This window comes from Bufo bufo, chromosome 1 (genome assembly GCF_905171765.1).
Source record: "Bufo bufo chromosome 1, aBufBuf1.1, whole genome shotgun sequence".
NCBI classification, from domain to species: Eukaryota; Metazoa; Chordata; class Amphibia; order Anura; family Bufonidae; genus Bufo; species Bufo bufo.
Window position 1 is genome coordinate 486,006,072 of NC_053389.1, and position 22,904 is coordinate 486,028,975.

The following is a 22,904-nucleotide window of genomic DNA, read 5'->3' on the forward strand; positions in this document are numbered from 1 at the left end:
TGCTTCTAAACTACAATGCACAATACCTATAGTGAATTGCATTTTAATGTCAGTGCTATACTGAAAATTGATCAGTAGGCTGCTGGAGGACACTCAAGGCAGGCTTAGGGCCTATACCAGGTCCTAGCCTACCTATTTGTCCATCGGCACCCACAATGTCATTTGCGGAGTGCAAATGGGAGACACAAGGAGTCCGCCCCCTCTGTCACCACTTAAATGCAGCGGGCGCCATTGACCACAGCATTTAAGGAGTTATACAGCCCAGATTGGCACTCCTGAGTTTCCAGGCTGTTAGAACAGGATCGTGGCGGCTCACATTTGCTGCCCTGCCTAAGGCCCCTTAGTGACCACCATAAAAAGGAGTATGTGTGGTCACTATTGGGTTAATTTCTCCAGATGTTTTTTTTTTTCCTTTCCTTTTTAGGTAGTGTAGAAGCATTCTACAACAAGGAAAGGAAACAACTTTTAAAATATGACCAGAAAGACTATTACCTACAAGAAACATTTAAGCATTAATCTCTGACCAAAGTTTTTAGCTGACAAGATGGGCAAAATCTTTGTAAACATTTTACAAATTAAAACATAACTCAAGATAATACAATAACATATTTTTATACAAAATGTAGTGTTTGTTTGAGGTGTTGTATAGTATTTGCTTTAGCCTTCACAGTATAATTTTTTTTTTAAATAATGAATGCAATGTTTATGTTCCTTTCAGGAATATGTATTGAAGCAAGTGGCAACAATGTATTTCCGGCTTGGATGGCCTGTTAATGGACACAATGGATCAATAATCCAGACGTCTTACCAGGCAGAGTATGACATAATCTCTTTATTCACATAATCAGAATACTAAAGCTAAAGAGAAGAAACATTTGTAATGCTGTCCTACATTGAATGCCCTGCATTTTCAGCGTCATATATTATTATTTGTGACAGAAATTGTTGTGTTGATTTCTAAATACACTGAAATCTTTCTCTGATTCTGTCTCATTCAAATGCATAAGTTCAGAAAATATTTTAACATGAATTAGTTTGCAGCTTTTTGTTATGTGTATTTTCCTGTGTTTTCCCTCTTCTCACATATTTTCTGCTATTGTTACTCTTCTAAATCCTAAAGGGAGTTTATCTTTTATACTAAACCATACAATGCAGCTTCAAAAGAAAAAAGCTCCATTAGTGTTACACAGTGTGACTGTAGCAGCATGATGCACCTTTTCTCCTGTCTTTCCTGTTTGATATTTCATTTCTCTAAGGCCCAGCATCTTTGAGATTTATATTCCCCTGCATGACATTTTTAAAGCAAACAATGTTCAGCTTATCTCTCGAGTTACAACCTCAAAGTGATGTTGAGATTTGAACTTATGCTTATCACTGGGTACCAGAATGTTTGCACGTACACCGAATGTCGCTTTCCATAACATTGGTGCTTCAGATTTACTGATTTTTTACATGCAGTCTTTTGGTTGAATGAGCCATTCATTTTTCCTGTTGTATGCACAATAAAAGATCACTTGGAACAACAATGTCCTCATATGAACACACTATTTTGATAACATTTTAATTGGAATCAGATTTTATTTTTATTTTTTATTTGAAAAAAATATTAATTAAAATACTATTTAAAGTTTTTTTTTATAAAGTAATAATTGAAAATCTATAATTTTACCTTTCTGATTAGTTTCCCTATCAAGTTATTAAAACAAGTTACTATAGAACACACACAACACAAAGACAATGGGTTAAAGGCAATGAAAAGCAATGGGTTAAAAGCAATTAAAATCCACAAAAGAACTTAGAGGATCATAAATAAATTGAAAGTGAATCCCCTCTTCAACACAGACTCATGATAAGGCCCAACATCAGTCCAATTTAAAATTACTACCCTCATTCCCAACACCAAGAAAAATTTGAAAAAAATAAAATAAAAAGTTAAGAAATTATATCAAGTAATTAGACCAGTCTGTTCAAAAATCAGTTGTTATGCAGTGTATATCGTAATAAAAAAGACATGAACATCAAAACAATAAAATAAATGTTTGCAAATAATGTGACATCTAAAATTGTGATAAACCCAATAAAAATAAGCAAACCTGCATCAAATGAGCAGGAGAGGGGCACCAAGACAGGCTATTGCAAAGTTTTCTTGGAAATAACCCCATATATATCACTGCTAAGCAGCTTCTTCACTATCATTGACTGCATGTTAGGCAAAGGTGTCATTTTTCACTAGACTGTTGTGCTGACTGTCATTGTATTAAACTTTTTATTAGTGAGGTGTACAGTATTCTTAAAGATTTTTCTCCTCATAACAATCTCTCCCTATCCTACTAGGGTATGTCAATACCACAGAAGGGGATTCCCCACCTAGGATTCTGTTCTATGAGCAAAAGCAGAGATACATAGCAACCTTATCTCTTTGCTCAGTGACCTGCCTAATGGAAAGGGATTGTCCAAAGAGAACAGCTACTGTACATAAGGCAAACAGCAGTAGTCACTATGACCTCCTTTAAATGAAAAAAGAGCTTATGGTGCCCCTTAGCTCCTTGGCCCTTGGCCACTAATGGCTCAGTCTGTCACTGTAATTTAACTTGTTCAGGACCTTGGATGAGAATGCTCATCTCAACTGGCCGATACTTAACGTCTTAGGACAAGCATTCTTGTCCTAGGGTTAACTGGCTATCTCACACACGCTGCCGCGATCAGCAGCAGGGGCCCTACTGATACTGACAGCCGGGTCCCTGCTGTATCTGCCAGCATCGGTGAAAACACGGCAGCTTGTTAATCCCCATGGGGTCCCTGTGCTACGGTGACAGGGACCCGATGGTTGCTATGGCAGCCCCAATGCCTTGCACAGGCATTAGAACTGCCAGCTACAGAAGCGCAAGAGATCCAGCCTCAGGACTGGGTCTCCTAGGCAACTGTCAGCGTCTTACAGTGTAAGGCACTGACAGTTTAATATAGCACAATACAGATGTATTGTGCTATATTGAAATAGGGATCAGACCCTGAAATGTTGAAGTCCCATAGTGGGACAAAAATTTAAAATAATAAAAGTGAAATAAAAGTGTTTTTAAAAAAAATAAATAAAGTTTCAATAAAAAGCCCCTTCACCATAAAAAGAGACATATAAAATTGTAAAAAATAGAAAAATAAAAATAAAAAACACACACATTAGGTAATGCCACGTCCGTAACAACCTGATCTATAAAAATATCCCATGATCCACCCTGTCCTATCAACACTGTAAAAAAAAAAAAAAAAAAAAAAAAAACTGTGCTAAAAAATACATTTTTTGTCACCTTTTATCACAAAAAGTGTAATACCAAGCGATCGAAAAGTCTTAAGTACCCAAAAATAATACCAATCAAACCGTCATCTCATCTCACAAAACATTAGTCCCTACATAAGACAATCGGCAAAAAAAAAAAAAAAAGGTATAGTATTCAGAAAATGGAGACATAAGAGCATAATTTTTTTGCTTCAAAAATGCTTTTATTGTTTAAAATCAAAATATATTTTAAAAAACAGATATATTAGGTATTGCCGCATCCACAACAACCTTTTATATAAAAATATCACATGAGGTAACCTATGTGGTAAACACAGTATAAAAAATAAAATAAAAACTGTGCCAAAAAGCCATTTTTTTTATTACCTTACATCTCAAAAAGTGTAATACCAAGCAATCAAAAATCAGTATGTACCCAAAAATAATACCAATCAAACCGTCATCTTATGCCACAAAAAATGAGATCCTACATAAGACAATCGGGCAAAAAAGAAAAAAAAATATGTCTTTCAGAAAATGGAGACACAAAAACATTATTTTATTGTTTCCAAAATGCTTTTATTGTTTAAAACCAAAATATATATAAAAAAACTAACATATTAGGTATCGCCGCATCCGTAACAACCTGCTCTATAAAAATATCACATGAGCTTACCCGTCTGGTGAACACTGTAAAAGAAATAACTAATTACCGTGCCAAAAAAAAAATTATTTGGTTACCATACACCACAAAAAGTGTAACACCAAATGATCAAAAAGTAGTATGTACCCCAAAATAGTACCAATCCAACCATCATCTCATCCCGCAAAAAATGAGAACCTAACTAAGACAATCGCCCAAAAAATAAAAAAGATTTAGCTTTCTGAAAATGTAGACTTAAAAACATGATTGTTTTTCTTTTAAAAATTGTGTGCTCTGCCATGTTCACATACAGCAGTTTACGACCACATATGGGGTGTTTCTGTAAACTGCATAATCAGGGTAATAAATATTGACTTTTATTTGGCTGTTAACCCTTGGAGGAAAAAATGAATTAAAATGGAGAATCTGCCAAAAAAGTTAAATTTAAAAATGTCATCTCCTTATCCTTTAATTCTTAACACCTAAAGGGTTGAAAAAAGTTAGTAAAATCAGTTTTGAATAACTTGAGGGGTGTATTTTCTACAATGGGGTCATTTATGGGTGTTTTCCACTATGTAAACCCCACAAAGTGACTTTAGATTTGAAGTGTTTCTTAAAAAAGTGGGTTTTGGAAATTTTCTTAAAAGTTTAAAAATTTGCTTCTAAAATTCTAAGCCTTATAAGATAAAAAAAAAATAATACATTTATAAAATGATGCAAACATGAAAGTGGACATATGCGGAATGTAAGGTAATAACTTTCTTATGATGTATCACTATCTGCCTTAAAAGCAGAGAAATTCCAAAAATTGCTAATTTTTCCAAATTTTCAATAAATTTTGGATTTTTTTATAAAAAAAGGTGAATGATATCGACCAAAAATTTTCACTATCATGAAGTACAATGTGTCGCGAGAAAACAATCTCAGAATTGCTTGGATAAGTAAAAGCATTCAGAAGTTATCATAACATAAAGTGACACATGTCAAGTTTCCAAAAAACGGCCTGGTCCTTAAGGTGAAAAATGGCAAGGTCCTTAAGGGGTTTAAGCGGTTGTGCAGCACTATAATTTTGATTATATGTCTTCAGGATTGGTCATCAATACCAGATCTGCGTTGGTCTAACTCCTGGCAACCCTGTCGATCAGCTGTTTGAAGTGGTAGTGGCGCTTGTGCAAGCACAGTTTCTGTTTCAAAATTAGCTTTACACTGTCTCTCTTCTAGAGGCAGATTAGTGTAATTACAACTGTTCATCCCATTCATTTGAATGAGAGGAACAGTTGTAATTACACTGCGTCACCTCTACAAGCAAGATAGCGCACAGGTAGTTTTGAAGTGGAAGCAGGGCACACACAAGCACTACTACCACTTCAAACAGCTGATTGGAGGGGGTGCTAGAAGTCGTATCACTGCCGATCTTATATTGATTACATATCCAGAGGATAGGTCATAAATATTTAAGTTCTGCACAACCATTTAAAAAACAAGATATATCTATATCAACACATTTATAAATTACTTGTTGCATATTGAAGCCCTCCCCTTCTGTCCCTGCCCTGGACATTATGTTTAAAAAAGACACCTACCGCTCTTTTCAATGGCTGGGTATCATGCTAGGTTACCTGTCTTCCCTCTGAGTGTTAGCTTTTCTGGTCTGGCATCCTTCTAGCAAAACATTTTTATACCACAGACATGGTAACATAATTGCAGAGGTTGACCACCATTAAAGATTATTACTGTTTTCTCATGTTACATTGTGTATTATTTCAACATATTGTGGCACATAAAGACATAAAGTGCCTACAGCTGTAAATTATGGATTAACTGGTATTCATTTTGTCAGGAGCATAGGTTGAACAAAATTATTGTACTTATAATAATGACCATATGGCCTATTACAAATAATTCCTAAAAATGAATAACAAAGAAACAACTAAACATAATTTTTAACAAGTTATCATAAGAGGAGGAATTTTTTAAAAAAAAAAAAAAATATATATATATATATATATATATATATATATTTACTTGCGAAATATTGATTTTTGGGAAAATGTTCTCTATTGTTAAGTTTTAGTCTGCAATCCACATTCTTCTGTTATACTTTTTTCTATTGCTGAGATTTCAGTGCTGGTAGTGAAAGTTCAGTTAGAAATGTGTTGCTCTAAAATAAATTGAACTAGCACATTTGCTTGTATTCTGATTGCTCCCCTGTTGCTTGCTAAATTAATATCAGGGTTGTACAATGACAGAAGTCCTAAACATGCCTTCAAGGGGTAGTCTGTGATGAGATTTGTTCCCTTAAAATGTCAGAATTTATTTATATTGTGATTGCTACATCTATACTTGACTGCTAAGATGCAATTTTGACAGCTGATCAATTAAAGACATTTTTGCTTTAAACTTTTGTTCTAAATTTAAATGAAAATACATAAATCTGGATTTCTTCACGAGATATTTACAATGTGCTAATGCTAATTTTTTTCAGAGCTTTTATCTGGCAAGCAGCATATTTAAACAATAAAAGAATGTAATTAAAAGCAGAATTATGGTTTTATCAAGCCATAAACTGTAATTTGAATATTTTACCTGTAAGGTTCATAAAATGCAAAGTAATATCAGGAGATAAATATATTAAGAAAAACTGGAGCTGCTAAATGCTAGCTGCTAATTGAGAAAGGAGCTTAGAATGTAAAATAAAAACATAGACACATGTTTTTAGCAATGACAGAAATAATAAATATTGATTATGTTGGAAAATAGAATTGCCTGGAAGTGGACTGCCTACCCTTTCAGTTTTATCATAAGGACTGATCAAAATCGTAATTTTCTTTGTTTCAGCATTTTATTAAAATAATTTACTAGGGTTAAGGTATGTTTGTAGAATGTATACACGTAATCACTTTTTCACTCTTTTTTTCACTAGGGAGCTCAGACGAGAAGTTATAATGTTGGCTTGCAGCTTTGGCAACAAACAGTGTCATCAGGAAGCAGCAACGATGATCTCTGACTGGATTTCAAGTAACAGAAATCGGTGAGCAAGCATTAAATCATTAAATATTGGAAGCAAAGCAAAATTGTGTGTTAAGGTTATATTACATACGGTATCAAAACTGTTGAGGAAAAATAAATTTCCTATGTGACTTTTTCACACATCTATGAAACAACTTGCCCAATATTGTAAAGGGCTGCCATATGCTGGCCCACAGGGGGAGGAGTAAGGATGGAGAGAGTGAAGGAGAATGATGAAAGGGGCAATGAAGGTGACTGTAGTCCTCATGGTGGCTAACCCTGGCGCCAGAGCTCTTCTGAGCCATGCAGACAGTGTTTTGAGAGGGCACCCCCTTCATTCCCCTCAGGGCACACCCTAGGCTTGGGGCTTCCGCCTGGCTGTGGATGGGGTGCCCTTTTTGATGAATGGTTGACAAGGTGTAAGACAGGAGATAGGTGCAGGGGCTGGCGGATGGTGGAGGCAGTGACTAGGCTTGGTGAGCACAAATGAAGGCTCTATTTACTGAATAGATGATGAGGGTTGCAGTTATAATATAAGTAGTAGTCACATTTTTTTAAGTATTTCACAAGTGCTCTATATTAGGGTTAAGCAACATGATGTTTATTTTTTTTTCCATTCAAACAGCCGTATGAAAGTTTCTTTTTTGCAAGACAAGTTGCGTTTTCTAATGGCACCATTTAATATTATATATGATGTAGTTGGATTGGAAAAAGAATGCAATTCCACCACAGTTTTATGAGTTTTATTTTTACTGTATTCCTTATGCAATGTGGTAAAACTGACTACTGTTACTTTCAATCTCTAGGTCAATATGATTATGACAATACCTCATTTGTATAGTTTTTCTTGCGTTTTAATACTGAAAAAATAAACACCTTGAAAAAAAAAATTTTCTTCATCGCCATATTCTGACCCCTATAACAAAAAAAACTGCCAAATTGGCTATTTTGACTTTTTTTTTTCGGTTTCGCTGTTTGCCATATAGAATAAATATTTTTTTATTTTAATAGTAGAGTTGAGAGAATCAAACTTCGGATCATAGAACCAAAGTCGATTTGTTCAAACACTTAATTTTAATGCTGTCCGGAGACCTGTCTCCATATAGCAGGTACCAGTCGATACCAAAGCCAACTTCGGATTCTGAATTCTAAATGTTTTTAAAGATGTAGAAATTAATACCGAATTCATTCACCGAAGATTTGCACAACTTTGGGTGAAACTAATTTTGCCTCCATGGAGGCAATACATTTTAATGCTGTACAGAAACAAGTGTTAGAATAAATCGACTTGAGATCTATGATGTTTATTTATTTATTTTTTATCTAGTTTTATTTTTATTTTGGGGAAGGGGGTGATTTAAATATTAGTATTTTTTTTTTTTTACTTTACATTACATACTTGAATAAGCAATCAACAGATTGCTTCTGGAATATAATTTTTTTCAAGGTGTTTATTTTTCAGTTTTAAAATGCAAGAAAAACTATATACGAAACAGATTATATTCCTATAGAGCTTTGCCACAAGCAGTACCATGTTTTAATTTAAACTGTTTATCACCACTAGCCACAATCAGTTTGCCCATAGCCATATGCTGTATGTCACTGTCACTTTGACATTATTAATGTTATCTTGGTGCTTTAGACCTTGAATTCGGTTGAATATAATCCTAGAAGACTTCAGAGTGTCATGCACAACTTTTCAGGGCAATCTAAGCACTTTTGATTTTAGTCTCAAATATATTTATACCGGTATCAAATCTGTCAACCAATATGATAGATTCGGACCTAAAACAAATTTCAAGAAATTTGCTCTTCCGTATTTCCACAGGTAAGTGATGCACAAATACTTGGCAGTCCACATAATTTAAAAGAAAATACAATTCATCAAGTCAATCACCTTTTTCAGTTATTTAATGGTCCAGTTCTGATGTTCTCCCTCACTTTCCACATGCATCAATGTGCTTTAAGCACCCATGACCTGTCACTGATTCATCGCTTATTCTTTGTTAGACTATTTCTGCGTATGTACTAATCATTGCATACTAGGAACACCCCCACACGTTCTGCTATTTTTGATATGCTTCATCTAGCTTCATCAATACACTCCTTTGTAGGCTTTTAAAGAATAAAATATTAGATAAATTGTGCCCTGTCTCTTACATACTTCATACCAATAATGTTTTGTATATAAATCACAGTTTTTACTATGTAGTGTTCTATTGTCAATGAATCTTTTTCTGGCTGTTTCCTGTTTCCTAAATGTAAGGCTTTTTAAGAAGTATTTTTAGCAAAAATCGACAGTGGATCATAAAAAGAGAGAAACTATTAATGACAGATTACTAGACTACGGTACTACCCTTTTTCCCTTCCATTCCTGATTTTAGCTTCAAACACTATATAAAAAAAAACTGAACATCTGGCCATCCACTTAGGAAAAATGTCATAACATTTTAAACCAATAATTTCTACCCATGTATGCAGTGAGCTGAAAATTACACATTGGCTTTGGCTTACAAAGATAAAGTTTTCATCTTGTCTTGTGCCTGAGGCACAAGGCATAGTAGGACATGTAGTTAATGGCACACTACCATCAAAATGTTTTATCATATATTAACAGCTAAAAAGTAAATATTCTATACATTTTTATAAAAAAGTGTTGATGATTTTCTGGATATCATTTTTGAGGTCACTCAATGTATTCTACTGCCTGTCCTGGCTATTACCTTCCTCATTTATTTGGTCTTTTAGCATGGAAAACAGCCTTACTTGCCTTTCTTAGCCAGACCATTCACTATGGCCAGAGAGAGAAGGGGGATGAGTGACTTAAAGCATCACATTTTACACTGATTAGTGGAAAATCCTTCCCAACTTCAATCAGGCAATCAGAATAACTCCCTGGATCACGGACCCATCTCTAGTAGCTATAGCCTGTAATATTATAACACTCCAGAAATACATCCAGGCCCCTCCTAAACTCTTTTAGTGAATTTACCATCACCATCTCACTGTTCTTACCATAAAGAATTCTTTCTTTATGAAGTACAAACCTTCTTTCTTCCAGACGCAGAGGATGTCACCTTGTCACAGTCACAGTCCTGGGAATAAATAGATGATGAGAGAGATCTCTGTACTAACCCCTGATATACTTATATATAGTTATTAGATCGACCCATAGTCATCTTTTTTCTAAAGTGAAAATCCCTTCAGGGTACTGTAGTCTACCCATTCCAGTTATTACTTTAGTTGCCCTTCTCTGAACCCTTTCCAGCTTTTCTATGTCTGCCTTGTTCACAGGCACACAGAACTATACACAGTACTCCTTGTGTGGTCTAACTAGTGATTTGTAAAGACAATTCTTTTTACAGTTTTTACTCACTGCATTTCAACTGCCATGCTTTTTAAGTTTTCCATTCATATACAGTACAGACCAAAAGTTTGGACACACCTTCTCATTCAAAGAGTTTTCTTTATTTTCATGACTATGAAAATTGTAGATTCACACTGAAGGCATCAAAACTATGAATTAACACATGTAGAATTATATACATAACAAACAAGTGTGAAACAACTGAAAATATGTCATATTCTAGGTTCTTCAAAGTAGCCACCTTTTGCTTTGATTACTGCTTTGCACACTCTTGGCATTCTCTTGATGAGCTTCAAGAGGTAGTCCCCTGAAATGGTTTTCACTTCACAGGTGTGCCCTGTCAGGTTTAATAAGTGGGATTTCTTGCCTTATAAATGGGGTTGGGACCATCAGTGGCGTTGAGGAGAATTAAGGTGGATACACAGCTGATAGTCCTACTGAATAGACTGTTTGAATTTGTATTATGGCAAGAAAAAAGCAGCTAAGTAAAGAAAAACGAGTGGCCATCATTACTTTAAGAAATGAAGGTCAGTCAGTCAGCCGAAAAATTGGGAAAACTTTGAAAGTAAGGGCTATTTGACCATGAAGGAGAGAGATGGGGTGCTGCGCCAGATGACCTGGCCTCCACAGTCACCGGACCTGAACCCAATCGAGATGGTTTGGGGTGAGCTGGACCACAGAGTGAAGGCAAAAGGGCCAACAAGTGCTAAGCATCTCTGGGAACTCCTTCAAGACTGTTGGAAGACCATTTCAGGGGACTACCTCTTGAAGCTCATCAAGAGAATGCCAAGAGTGTGCAAAGCAGTAATCAAAGCAAAAGGTGGCTACTTTGAAGAACCTAGAATATGACATATTTTCAGTTGTTTCACACTTGTTTGTTATGTATATAATTCCACATGTGTTAATTCATAGTTTTGATGCCTTCATAGTCATGAAAATAAAGAAAACTCTTTGAATGAGAAGGTGTGTCCAAACTTTTGGTCTGTACTGTAGATGTATAGGCATGTTTTTATTTTAGTTTTTTGTCAAACATGCTTCTATTTTCTAATTACATCATATTCTGTGTGATGTTTTGAGATGCAGGAAAAAAATATTTTAGATCACTTTTTATAACATTTTTGGGGAGAGGCAAAACAACTATTTTTCTTTTACTTGTAGTTCTGTATGTGCATTTTCATTGCAACAGACATAGGTAGCCTGTTTAGTTAGCTATCATATTATGCAAAACCAGAAGTGTATATACCATAACAAATCTCCAGAAGAAAGCTCATACATAAATACAGCAAAGTTAGGTTAATTTCTGATATTTAACTTTCTATCATGTAAAAACATACCTCCTAGTATGACCTTAGCAATTGTTAGGGTATGCTGGAAGTTGTTGTCTACACACTAGAATGCCACCATCTATTATGATGCTGCAAATTATATGCTTAACTACCTTAATGATCTTTTGTTTGGGAAATTAAACAATGGATCTAAAGACCCCTTTACCCTGCCTGATGGAGCAGATGATTGTTAGGAAGGAAATGTTCAAATGCTCATCAGTGGAGGTGACCCCTATATTTACATGCAACAATCAGCTCTACAGTATGGACAGGAGCAATAGCTAACACCATTGCTCATTCCTAGAGATGAGTGAAGTTTTGAAAAATTTGATTAAGCAGCTTCAACGAATGTTAACAAGAAATTTGATTTGTTACGAATGACTTTGTCACAAATGGTTTTCCATTGTATGGAGCGAGCGCAATAACAGGGAACGGCGATCACGCCCCCATCATTTAACCCCTCAGGTGCCGCATTCAATGCTGATCGCAGCATCTGTGACTCATATGCATCTGCTCACGAGTAAATCAAGGGTTAATTAGGGGTTTGCCACAAAGCCAAATTTCCTTGCGCTTCCTGGTAATGAATCAATGTTTCCCAAAATGGCGGCTATAAGTTCAAAAAATATATACTCACCTCATTCATTTGATTGTGGAGAAGCCGCTCGCCCCCATCTTGATTGAAAAAAACCCGTAGAGCGTGATGACATCACCACATGATCACGCTGGGTGCACACGTGACATCATCAGTGATGAGGGGTCTTAAGTGACTGACAGGAATAGTCTTCTCTAATTTGTGTCACTTTCTTTAATTTTCTTCTCTATTTTTTCCAGAACATCATGATGACTTATTATAATCATGATTTGTATCTCCAAAGTGTGCTGCCCAATTGTCTTTGACTATGCTAAGATTTATAATAGTATCTAACAACCAATCACAGCTCGGTTTTCATTTTCTAATCTGCTCTGAAGACATGAAAGCTGCAATGTGATTGGTTATTTTAAGCAATAAGATCAGTTTTTCTCTTTAGATAAATGTGGCTCAAATATTTTATGCTAAGGCTACTTTCACACCAGCATTTTTGCTGGATCTATCATGGATCATCAAAAACGCTTCTGTTATTGATAATACAACCATCTGCATCCATTATGAATGGATCCAGTTGTATTATGTCTAGAGTTGAGCGAACACCTAGATGTTCGGGTTTGATGGGTTCGGCCAATCTTCGGAAAAAAGTTTGAGTTCGGGACCCGAATTTGACCCCGAACCCAAACCCCATTGAAGTGAATGGGGACCCGAACTTTTGAATACTAAAATTGCTGTAAAAATGTAATGGAAAGGGCTAGAGGGCTGCAAATGGCATCAAAATGTGGTTAAGAGCATGACAAGTGCTCTGCAAACAAATGTGGATAGGGAAATGACTTTAAATAACATAAAATACGTAAAAAAATAAATAAAATAATCTTGATCTAGGAGGACCAGGTCCATATGGAGTAGGAGGTTGAGGAGGCGGTTGATGTGGCGTGTAGGTGGAAGTGGCGGTGGATGAGGAGGAGGTAGCCTACACTGCTTTTTGTTTTAAAATGTATTTTTATTTTTTTAAATTAGGGTACACCCTAGAACATTGGGAAATATAACCCAGTCGTGCTAAGCACACGTTCAGACAATACACTGGCTGCAGGGCAGGCCAGCACCTCCAAGGCGTAAAGGGCAAGCTCAGGCCATGTGCCCAATTTGGAGACCCAGAAGTTGCAGGGGCTGACCCCTGTCAGTTAGTTCGTGTAGGCGTGTGCATACTTACTGCCCCACAATGTCGCACGTCCCCGTGATGTTGACGATCCAATTTGATATCTGCTCTATCAACTTTCGATATTCTTTTATGCGCCTACCATGGTGATTACGGGTGGCGGGGAATCAGGGTTCCAGGCAGGAGATGGAGCGTGATAAAAAGAGACAAAATTTAAGGGAGATAAATTTATTTAAAAAATTTGGGATCGAGAAGAAATGTGGGAAAAGCTATTGAGGCGCAAATGTGGGACAAATTACAGAAGGCCAAATGTGGGCCAAAAGAGTCAAGCGGAATTGTGGGAAAAGCTATTGAGGCGCAAATGTTGGCCAAAAGAGTATAGCGGATATGTTGGACAAAGTATTGAAGCTTAAATGTGGTACAACTTGTTTAAGTTTAAGCATTGAATCAAAGGAGGTGGCTCGCATCAATTAAAGAAGCATTTCAGAAATTGTATTCCCTGTCACCTATGCAGAGCAGGGGTTTATTCACGTCTAAAATTGTATAATGTCAACCCAAGAATATAACAGAAAAATTACAGAAATTAATTAACTTGTCTACTTGGTAGAGCAGGGGTCTATGACAGAAAACAATTGTTTACTGCCACCCAAAAATGTAAAATAAAAATTATTAAAATTTATTAAGCTGTCAACTAGGTAGAGGAGGGGTATATTACACCAAAAAATTTGTGAATTTGACCATAAAATGTAACTGGCAATTTTTTTAAATTTTTTTTTTACCGGTCTAATAGTTATAGCAGTTGTACATCACACCAAAAAATTGCTGAATTTGACGAGAAAATATAACTGACAAATATTTTTTTTGTTAACCGGCCTACAAGGTATAACAGTGGTACTATACACCCAAAAATTTATTAATTTCGCCCAAAAATGTAACTGACATTTTTATTTTTTTTAAACGGCCTACTAGGTATAGCAGTGGTACATCACACCCAAAAATTGGTGAATTTCACCATAAAATGTTAATGACTTTTTTTTTAACCGGCATACTAGGTATAGCAGTGGTACTATACACCCAAAAATTGGTGAATTTCACCCGAAAATGTTAATGATAATTTTTTATTTGTTTTTTTTTAACTGGCCTACTAGGTATAGCAGTGGTACTATACACCCAAAAATTTGTTAATTTCACCAGAAAATGTTAATGACAATTATTTATTTATTTTTTTAACCGGCCTACTAGGTATAGCAGTGGTACTATACACCCAAAAATTGGTTAATTTCACCAGAAAATGTTAATGACAATTTATTTATTTTTTAACCAGCCTACTAGGTATAGCAGTGGTACTATACACCCAAAAATTGGTGAATTTCACCTGAAAATGTTAATGACAATTTATTTTTATTTTTTTAACCAGCCGACTAGTCTAGATATAGCAGTGGTACTATAAACCCAAAAATTGGCGAATTTCACCAGAAAATGTAAATGACAAAGTAGTGAAATGATATAAAATAAAACACTTACAAAAAAAAATTTGATTTATGAGGTGGAGTTCCATATGTTGTAGGAGTTTGAGGAGGCGGTGGATGTAGCGGAGTAGGTGGAAGCGGCGGTGGAGGAGGACGAGATAGCCAACACTGGTTTTTGGTTTTAATTGAATTTTGTAAAATTAAGGTACATTACAAAAGAGTGTGAAATATCCAAAATACAAACATGAGCAATTGCGCTGCAGTATAACAATGGCTGCTTAGTGCCGGTATACATGTCTATTCTGCACAAGGTACGGACAAGTCCTGAGGGATCCATGCCTGGTTCATTTTAATGAACGTGAGCTTGTCCACATTGGCTGTGGAAAGGCGGCTACGCTTGTCTGTGATGACGCCCCCTGCCGTGCTAAACACACGTTCAGATAATACACTGGCTGCAGGGCAGGCCAGCACCTCAAAGACGTAAAGGGCAAGCTCAGGCCATGTGCCCAATTTGGAGACCCAGAAGTTGAAGGGGGCACACCCGTCATTCAGTACGTGTAGGCGTGTGCACACATACTGCTCCACCATGTTGGTGAAATGCTGCCTCCTGCTAAGATGTTCCATATCAGCTGGTGGTGCTGGTTGTTGTGGTGTGCTGACAAAGCTTTTCCACATTTCGGCCATGCTAACCCTGCCTTCTGAGGTGCTGGCGGTGCCACAGCTGCTTTGGCGACCTCTTCCTCATCCTCTCCCTTCGCCTTGTGCTTCCACTGTGTCCCCGCTGTCAGGTGGGAATGCCACTATCAGCGCTTCTACCAGCGTGCGCTTGTACTCGGGCATCTTACGATTACGCTCCATTGATGGAATTAAGGACGGTACATTGTCCTTGTAATGGGGATCCAGCAACGTGGCCACCCAGTAATCAGCACAAGTTATAATGTGGGCAACTCGGCGGTAATTGCGGAGACACTGCAGCATGTAATCGCTCATGTGTGAAACGAAAAGCTGTCCTCTGTGGGAGGTGTATCGTCTGTGTCCTCTGTATCCCCCCAGCCACGCACCATTGATGGCCATGAGCTGGTCTGGGTGTCACCCTGCTGTGAACATGATTCCTCCTCCTCCATCTCCTCCACCTCATCCTCCACCTCATCATCCTCCAGAACTGTGGCCTGGCTGGACAATTGTGTACCTTGGGTTTGTGGGTGCAGGAACCCACCCTCGGAGCCACTTAGGAATGACTGGCCGGAAACCCTAAGAAATTATCCCTCTTCCTCCTCCTGTGCCACATCCTCTTCCATCATCGCCAGGAGCGTTTTTTCAAGGAGACATAGAAATGGGATAGTAACGCTGAGAACGGCGTTATCGGCACTGGCCATGTTGGTGGAGTACTCGAAACAGCGCAACAAGGAACACAGGTCTCGCATGGAGGTCCAGTCATTGGTGGTGAAGTGGTGCTGTTCCGCCGAGTGTGCTGCAGCTGAAACTCTATCACCTGCTGCTGCTCGCATAGTTCGGCCAGAATGTGCAAGGTGGAGTTCCACCTGGTGGGCACGTCGCATGTGAGGCGGTGAGCGGGAAGGCCGAAGTTACGATGCAGCGCTGACAGGCGAGAAGCAGCAGTGTGAGAACGCCGAAAGCGCGCACAGACGGCCCGCACTTTATGCAGCAGCTCTGACATATCGGGGTAATTTTTAAGGAATCTCTGCACCACCAAATTCAGCACATGCGCCAGGCAATGGATGTGCATCAAACCGGCTAGTCCTAGAGCTACCTCGAGATTTTGCCCATTATCGCACACCACCAGGCCAGGCTTGAGGCTGACTGGCACAAACCACTCATCCGTCTGTTGTTCAAGGCCACAGCTCCTGCACGGTGTGGAGTTTGTCCCCCAAACAGATACGTTTTAAATCTGCCTGCTGTCGTTTACTCCTGGCTGTGCTGAAGTTGGTGGTGAAGGTGTTACACTGACCGGATGAGGAGCTGGTAGAGAATGAGGAAGCAGAGTAAGAGGAGAAAACTGAAGCGCCCTGCAATCCTCGGTGGTGGAAGGACATGTGCCAAACTGCTATCCGCTTCAGGCCCAGCCGCCACGAGCCCAATTTGGAGACCCAGAAGTTGAAGGGGGCACACCCGTCATTCAGTACGTGTAGGCGTGTGCACACATACTGCTCCACCATGTTGGTGAAATGCTGCCTCTTGCTAAGATGTTCCATATCAGCTGGTGGTGCTGGTTGTTGTGGTGTGCTGACAAAGCTTTTCCACATTTCGGCCATGCTAACCCTGCCTTCTGAGGTGCTGGCGGTGCCACAGCTGCTTTGGCGACCTCTTCCTCATCCTCTCCCTTCGCCTTGTGCTTCCACTGTGTCCCCGCTGTCAGGTGGGAATGCCACTATCAGCGCTTCTACCAGCGTGCGCTTGTACTCGGGCATCTTACGATTACGCTCCTTGATGGAATTAAGGACGGTACATTGTCCTTGAAATGGGGATCCAGCAACGTGGCCACCCAGTAATCAGCACAAGTTAGAATGTGGGCAACTCGGCGGTAATTGCGGAGACACTGCAGCATGTAATCGCTCATGTGTGCAACGAAAAGCTGTCCTCTGTGGGAGGTGTATCGTCTGTGTCCTCTGTATCCCCCCAGCCACGCACCATTGATGGCCATGAGCTGGTCTGGGTGTCACCCTGCTGTGAACATGATTCATCCTCCTCCATCTCCTCCACCTCATCCTCCACCTCATCATCCTCCAGAACTGTGGCCTGGCTGGACAATTGTGTACCTTGGGTTTGTGGGTGCAGGAACCCACCCTCGGAGCCACTTAGGAATGACTGGCCGGAAACCCTAAGAAATTATCCCTCTTCCTCCTCCTGTGCCACATCCTCTTCCATCATCGCCAGGAGCGTTTTTTCAAGGAGACATAGAAATGGGATAGTAACGCTGAGAACGGCGTTACCGGCACTGGCCATGTTGGTGGAGTACTCGAAACAGCGCAACAAGAAACACAGGTCTCGCATGGAGGTCCAGTCATTGGTGGTGAAGTGGTGCTGTTCCGCCGAGTGTGCTGCAGCTGAAACTCTATCACCTGCTGCTGCTCGCATAGTTCGGCCAGAATGTGCAAGGTGGAGTTCCACCTGGTGGGCACGTCGCATGTGAGGCGGTGAGCGGGAAGGCCGAAGTTACGATGCAGCTCTGACAGGCGAGAAGCAGCAGTGTGAGAACGCCGAAAGCGCGCACAGACGGCCCGCACTTTATGCAGCAGCTCTGACATATCGGGGTAATTTTTAAGGAATCTCTGCACCACCAAATTCAGCACATGCGCCAGGCAATGGATGTGCATCAAACCGGCTAGTCCTAGAGCTACCTCGAGATTTTGCCCATTATCGCACACCACCAGGCCAGGCTTGAGGCTGACTGGCACAAACCACTCATCCGTCTGTTGTTCAAGGCCACAGCTCCTGCACGGTGTGGAGTTTGTCCCCCAAACAGATACGTTTTAAATCTGCCTGCTGTCGTTTACTCCTGGCTGTGCTGAAGTTGGTGGTGAAGGTGTTACACTGACCGGATGAGGAGCTGTTAGAGAATGAGGAAGCAGAGTAAGAGGAGAAAACTGAAGCGCCCTGCAATCCTCGGTGGTGGAAGGACATGTGCCAAACTGCTATCCGCTTCAGGCCCAGCCGCCACGAGCCCAATTTGGAGACCCAGAAGTTGAAGGGGGCACACCCGTCATTCAGTACGTGTAGGCGTGTGCACACATACTGCTCCACCATGTTGGTGAAATGCTGCCTCTTGCTAAGATGTTCCATATCAGCTGGTGGTGCTGGTTGTTGTGGTGTGCTGACAAAGCTTTTCCACATTTCGGCCATGCTAACCCTGCCTTCTGAGGTGCTGGCGGTGCCACAGCTGCTTTGGCGACCTCTTCCTCATCCTCTCCCTTCGCCTTGTGCTTCCACTGTGTCCCCGCTGTCAGGTGGGAATGCCACTAGCAGCGCTTCTACCAGCGTGCGCTTGTACTCGGGCATCTTACGATTACGCTCCATTGATGGAATTAAGGACGGTACATTGTCCTTGAAATGGGGATCCAGCAACGTGGCCACCCAGTAATCAGCACAAGTTAGAATGTGGGCAACTCGGCGGTAATTGCGGAGACACTGCAGCATGTAATCGCTCATGTGTGCAACGAAAAGCTGTCCTCTGTGGGAGGTGTATCGTCTGTTTCCTCTGTATCCCCCCAGCCACGCACCATTGATGGCCATGAGCTGGTCTGGGTGTCACCCTGCTGTGAACATGATTCCTCCTCCTCCATCTCCTCCACCTCATCCTCCACCTCATCATCCTCCAGAACTGTGGCCTGGCTGGACAATTGTGTACCTTGGGTTTGTGGGTGCAGGAACCCACCCTCGGAGCCACTTAGGAATGACTGGCCGGAAACCCTAAGAAATTATCCCTCTTCCTCCTCCTGTGCCACATCCTCTTCCATCATCGCCAGGAGCGTTTTTTCAAGGAGGCAAAAAAATGGGATAGTAACGCTGAGAACGGCGTTATCGGCACTGGCCATGTTGGTGGAGTACTCGAAACAGCGCAACAAGGAACACAGGTCTCGCATGGAGGTCCAGTCATTTGGTGGTGAAGTGGTGCTGTTCCGCCGAGCGTGCTGCAGCTGAAACTCTATCACCTGCTGCTGCTCGCATAGTTCGGCCAGAATGTGCAAGGTGGAGTTCCACCTGGTGGGCACGTCGCATGTGAGGCGGTGAGCGGGAAGGCCGAAGTTACGATGCAGCTCTGACAGGCGAGAAGCAGCAGTGTGAGAACGCCGAAAGCGCGCACAGACGGCCCGCACTTTATGCAGCAGCTCTGACATATTGGGGTAACTTTTAAGGAATCTCTGCACCACCAAATTCAGCACATGCGCCAGGCAATGGATGTGCATCAAACCGGCTAGTCCTAGAGCTACCTCGAGATTTTGCCCATTATCGCACACCACCAGGCCAGGCTTGAGGCTGACTGGCACAAACCACTCATCCGTCTGTTGTTCAAGGCCACAGCTCCTGCACGGTGTGGAGTTTGTCCCCCAAACAGATACGTTTTAAATCTGCCTGCTGTCGTTTACTCCTGGCTGTGCTGAAGTTGGTGGTGAAGGTGTTACGCTGACCGGATGAGGAGCTGGTAGAGAATGAGGAAGCAGAGTAAGAGGAGAAAACTGAAGCGCCCTGCAATCCTCGGTGGTGGAAGGACATGTGCCAAACTGCTATCCGCTTCAGGCCCAGCCGCCACGTGCCCAATTTGGAGACCCAGAAGTTGAAGGGGGCACACCCGTCATTCAGTACGTGTAGGCGTGTGCACACATACTGCTCCACCATGTTGGTGAAATGCTGCCTCCTGCTAAGATGTTCCATATCAGCTGGTGGTGCTGGTTGTTGTGGTGTGCTGACAAAGCTTTTCCACATTTCGGCCATGCTAACCCTGCCTTCTGAGGTGCTGGCGGTGCCACAGCTGCTTTGGCGACCTCTTCCTCATCCTCTCCCTTCGCATTGTGCTTCCACTGTGTCCCCGCTGTCAGGTGGGAATGCCACTAGCAGCGCTTCTACCAGCGTGCGCTTGTACTCGGGCATCTTACGATTACGCTCCATTGATGGAATTAAGGATGGTACATTGTCCTTGTAATGGGGATCCAGCAACGTGGCCACCCAGTAATCAGCACAAGTTATAATGTGGGCAACTCGGCGGTAATTGCGGAGACACTGCAGCATGTAATCGCTCATGTGTGAAACGAAAAGCTGTCCTCTGTGGGAGGTGTATCGTCTGTGTCCTCTGTATCCCCCCAGCCACGCACCATTGATGGCCATGAGCTGGTCTGGGTGTCACCCTGCTGTGAACATGATTCCTCCTCCTCCATCTCCTCCACCTCATCCTCCACCTCATCATCCTCCAGAACTGTGGCCTGGCTGGACAATTGTGTACCTTGGGTTTGTGGGTGCAGGAACCCACCCTCGGAGCCACTTAGGAATGACTGGCCGGAAACCCTAAGAAATTATCCCTCTTCCTCCTCCTGTGCCACATCCTCTTCCATCATCGCCAGGAGCGTTTTTTCAAGGAGGCATAGAAATGGGATAGTAACGCTGAGAACGGCGTTATCGGCACTGGCCATGTTGGTGGAGTACTCGAAACAGCGCAACAAGGAACACAGGTCTCGCATGGAGGTCCAGTCATTGGTGGTGAAGTGGTGCTGTTCCGCCGAGCGTGCTGCAGCTGAAACTCTATCACCTGCTGCTGCTCGCATAGTTCGGCCAGAATGTGCAAGGTGGAGTTCCACCTGGTGGGCACGTCGCATGTGAGGCGGTGAGCGGGAAGGCCGAAGTTACGATGCAGCGCTGACAGGCGAGAAGCAGCAGTGTGAGAACGCCGAAAGCGCGCACAGACGGCCCGCACTTTATGCAGCAGCTCTGACATATCGGGGTAATTTTTAAGGAATCTCTGCACCACCAAATTCAGCACATGCGCCAGGCAATGGATGTGCATCAAACCGGCTAGTCCTAGAGCTACCTCGAGATTTTGCCCATTATCGCACACCACCAGGCCAGGCTTGAGGCTGACTGGCACAAACCACTCATCCGTCTGTTGTTCAAGGCCACAGCTCCTGCACGGTGTGGAGTTTGTCCCCCAAACAGATACGTTTTAAATCTGCCTGCTGTCGTTTACTCCTGGCTGTGCTGAAGTTGGTGGTGAAGGTGTTACGCTGATCGGATGAGGAGCTGGTAGAGAATGAGGAAGCAGAGTAAGAGGAGAAAACTGAAGCGCCCTGCAATCCTCGGTGGTGGAAGGACATGTGCCAAACTGCTATCCGCTTCAGGCCCAGCCGCCACGTGCCCAATTTGGAGACCCAGAAGTTGAAGGGGGCACACCCGTCATTCAGTACGTGTAGGCGTGTGCACACATACTGCTCCACCATGTTGGTGAAATGCTGCCTCCTGCTAAGATGTTCCATATCAGCTGGTGGTGCTGGTTGTTGTGGTGTGCTGACAAAGCTTTTCCACATTTCGGCCATGCTAACCCTGCCTTCTGAGGTGCTGGCGGTGCCACAGCTGCTTTGGCGACCTCTTCCTCATCCTCTCCCTTCGCCTTGTGCTTCCACTGTGTCCCCGCTGTCAGGTAGGAATGCCACTATCAGCGCTTCTACCAGCGTGCGCTTGTACTCGGGCATCTTACGATTACGCTCCATTGATGGAATTAAGGACGGTACAGCCACGCACCATTGATGGCCATGAGCTGGTCCGCCACTGCATTTACCCAGTGTGCTGTTATGGAGATATAACGGCCCTGACCGTGCTTACTGGTCAACGTATCCGTAGTCAGGTGCACCTTGCCACAGATGGCATTGCGCAGTGCACACCTGATTTTGTCCCCTACTTGGTTGTGAAGGGAAGGGATGGCTCGCCTTGAAAAGTTTTGGTGGCTGGGCACGACGTACTGTGGGACAGCCACCGCCATAAGGCCTTTAAAACTATCCGTCTCCACCAGACGGAATGAAAGCATTTCAAAGGCCAGTAATTTTTTAAAATGCTGGCATTCAGGGCTAGGGATCCGCATTTGCACCCTGCTCCCTCTTCTGCTGTGCTGGTGGCTCTATGCGACCACCGCCTCTTCCTCCTAACTACATAGGTCACTCGCATGACCTTGATTCCATGTGGGGTCGAGGACCTCATCGTCCTCCACATCATCTTTCACCCAGTCTTCACCCCTGCTTTCCTTGTCGGTCTGCACACTTTTGAAAGCCCCAGTAGTTGGCACCTGTGTTTCTTCATCATCTGAGACATGCTGCGATGGTCCTCCCATGTACTCATCTTGAAAGATAAGTGGTTGGGCATCGGTGCACTCAATCTCTTCCACTTCTGGGGCAGGGCTAGGTGGATGGCCCTGGGAAACCCTGCTAACAGAGTCATCAAAAAGCAGAAGAGACTGCTGCATGACTTGGGGCTCAGACTGCTTGGCTGATTTGCAAGGGGGTGAGGTAAAAGACTGATGGACATCGGCTGCAGGTGCCAACTGTGGTCTTTCAGCAGGAGACTTGGTGGGAGACAAT

The 22,904-nt window shown here is 41.8% G+C and overlaps 1 protein-coding gene across 1 annotated transcript in view; it reads left to right on the forward strand.

Annotated features, from left to right (window-relative positions):
* TRHDE (thyrotropin releasing hormone degrading enzyme) overlaps positions 1–22,904 on the forward strand; it is a 1,599,235-nt gene that overhangs the window by 1,393,646 nt on the left and 182,685 nt on the right. Inside the window, exons 14-15 of the mRNA XM_040410016.1 lie at positions 719–816; positions 6,838–6,945. Coding sequence (XP_040265950.1) covers positions 719–816; positions 6,838–6,945 — 206 coding nt within the window. The remainder of the gene's footprint in view (positions 1–718; positions 817–6,837; positions 6,946–22,904) is intronic.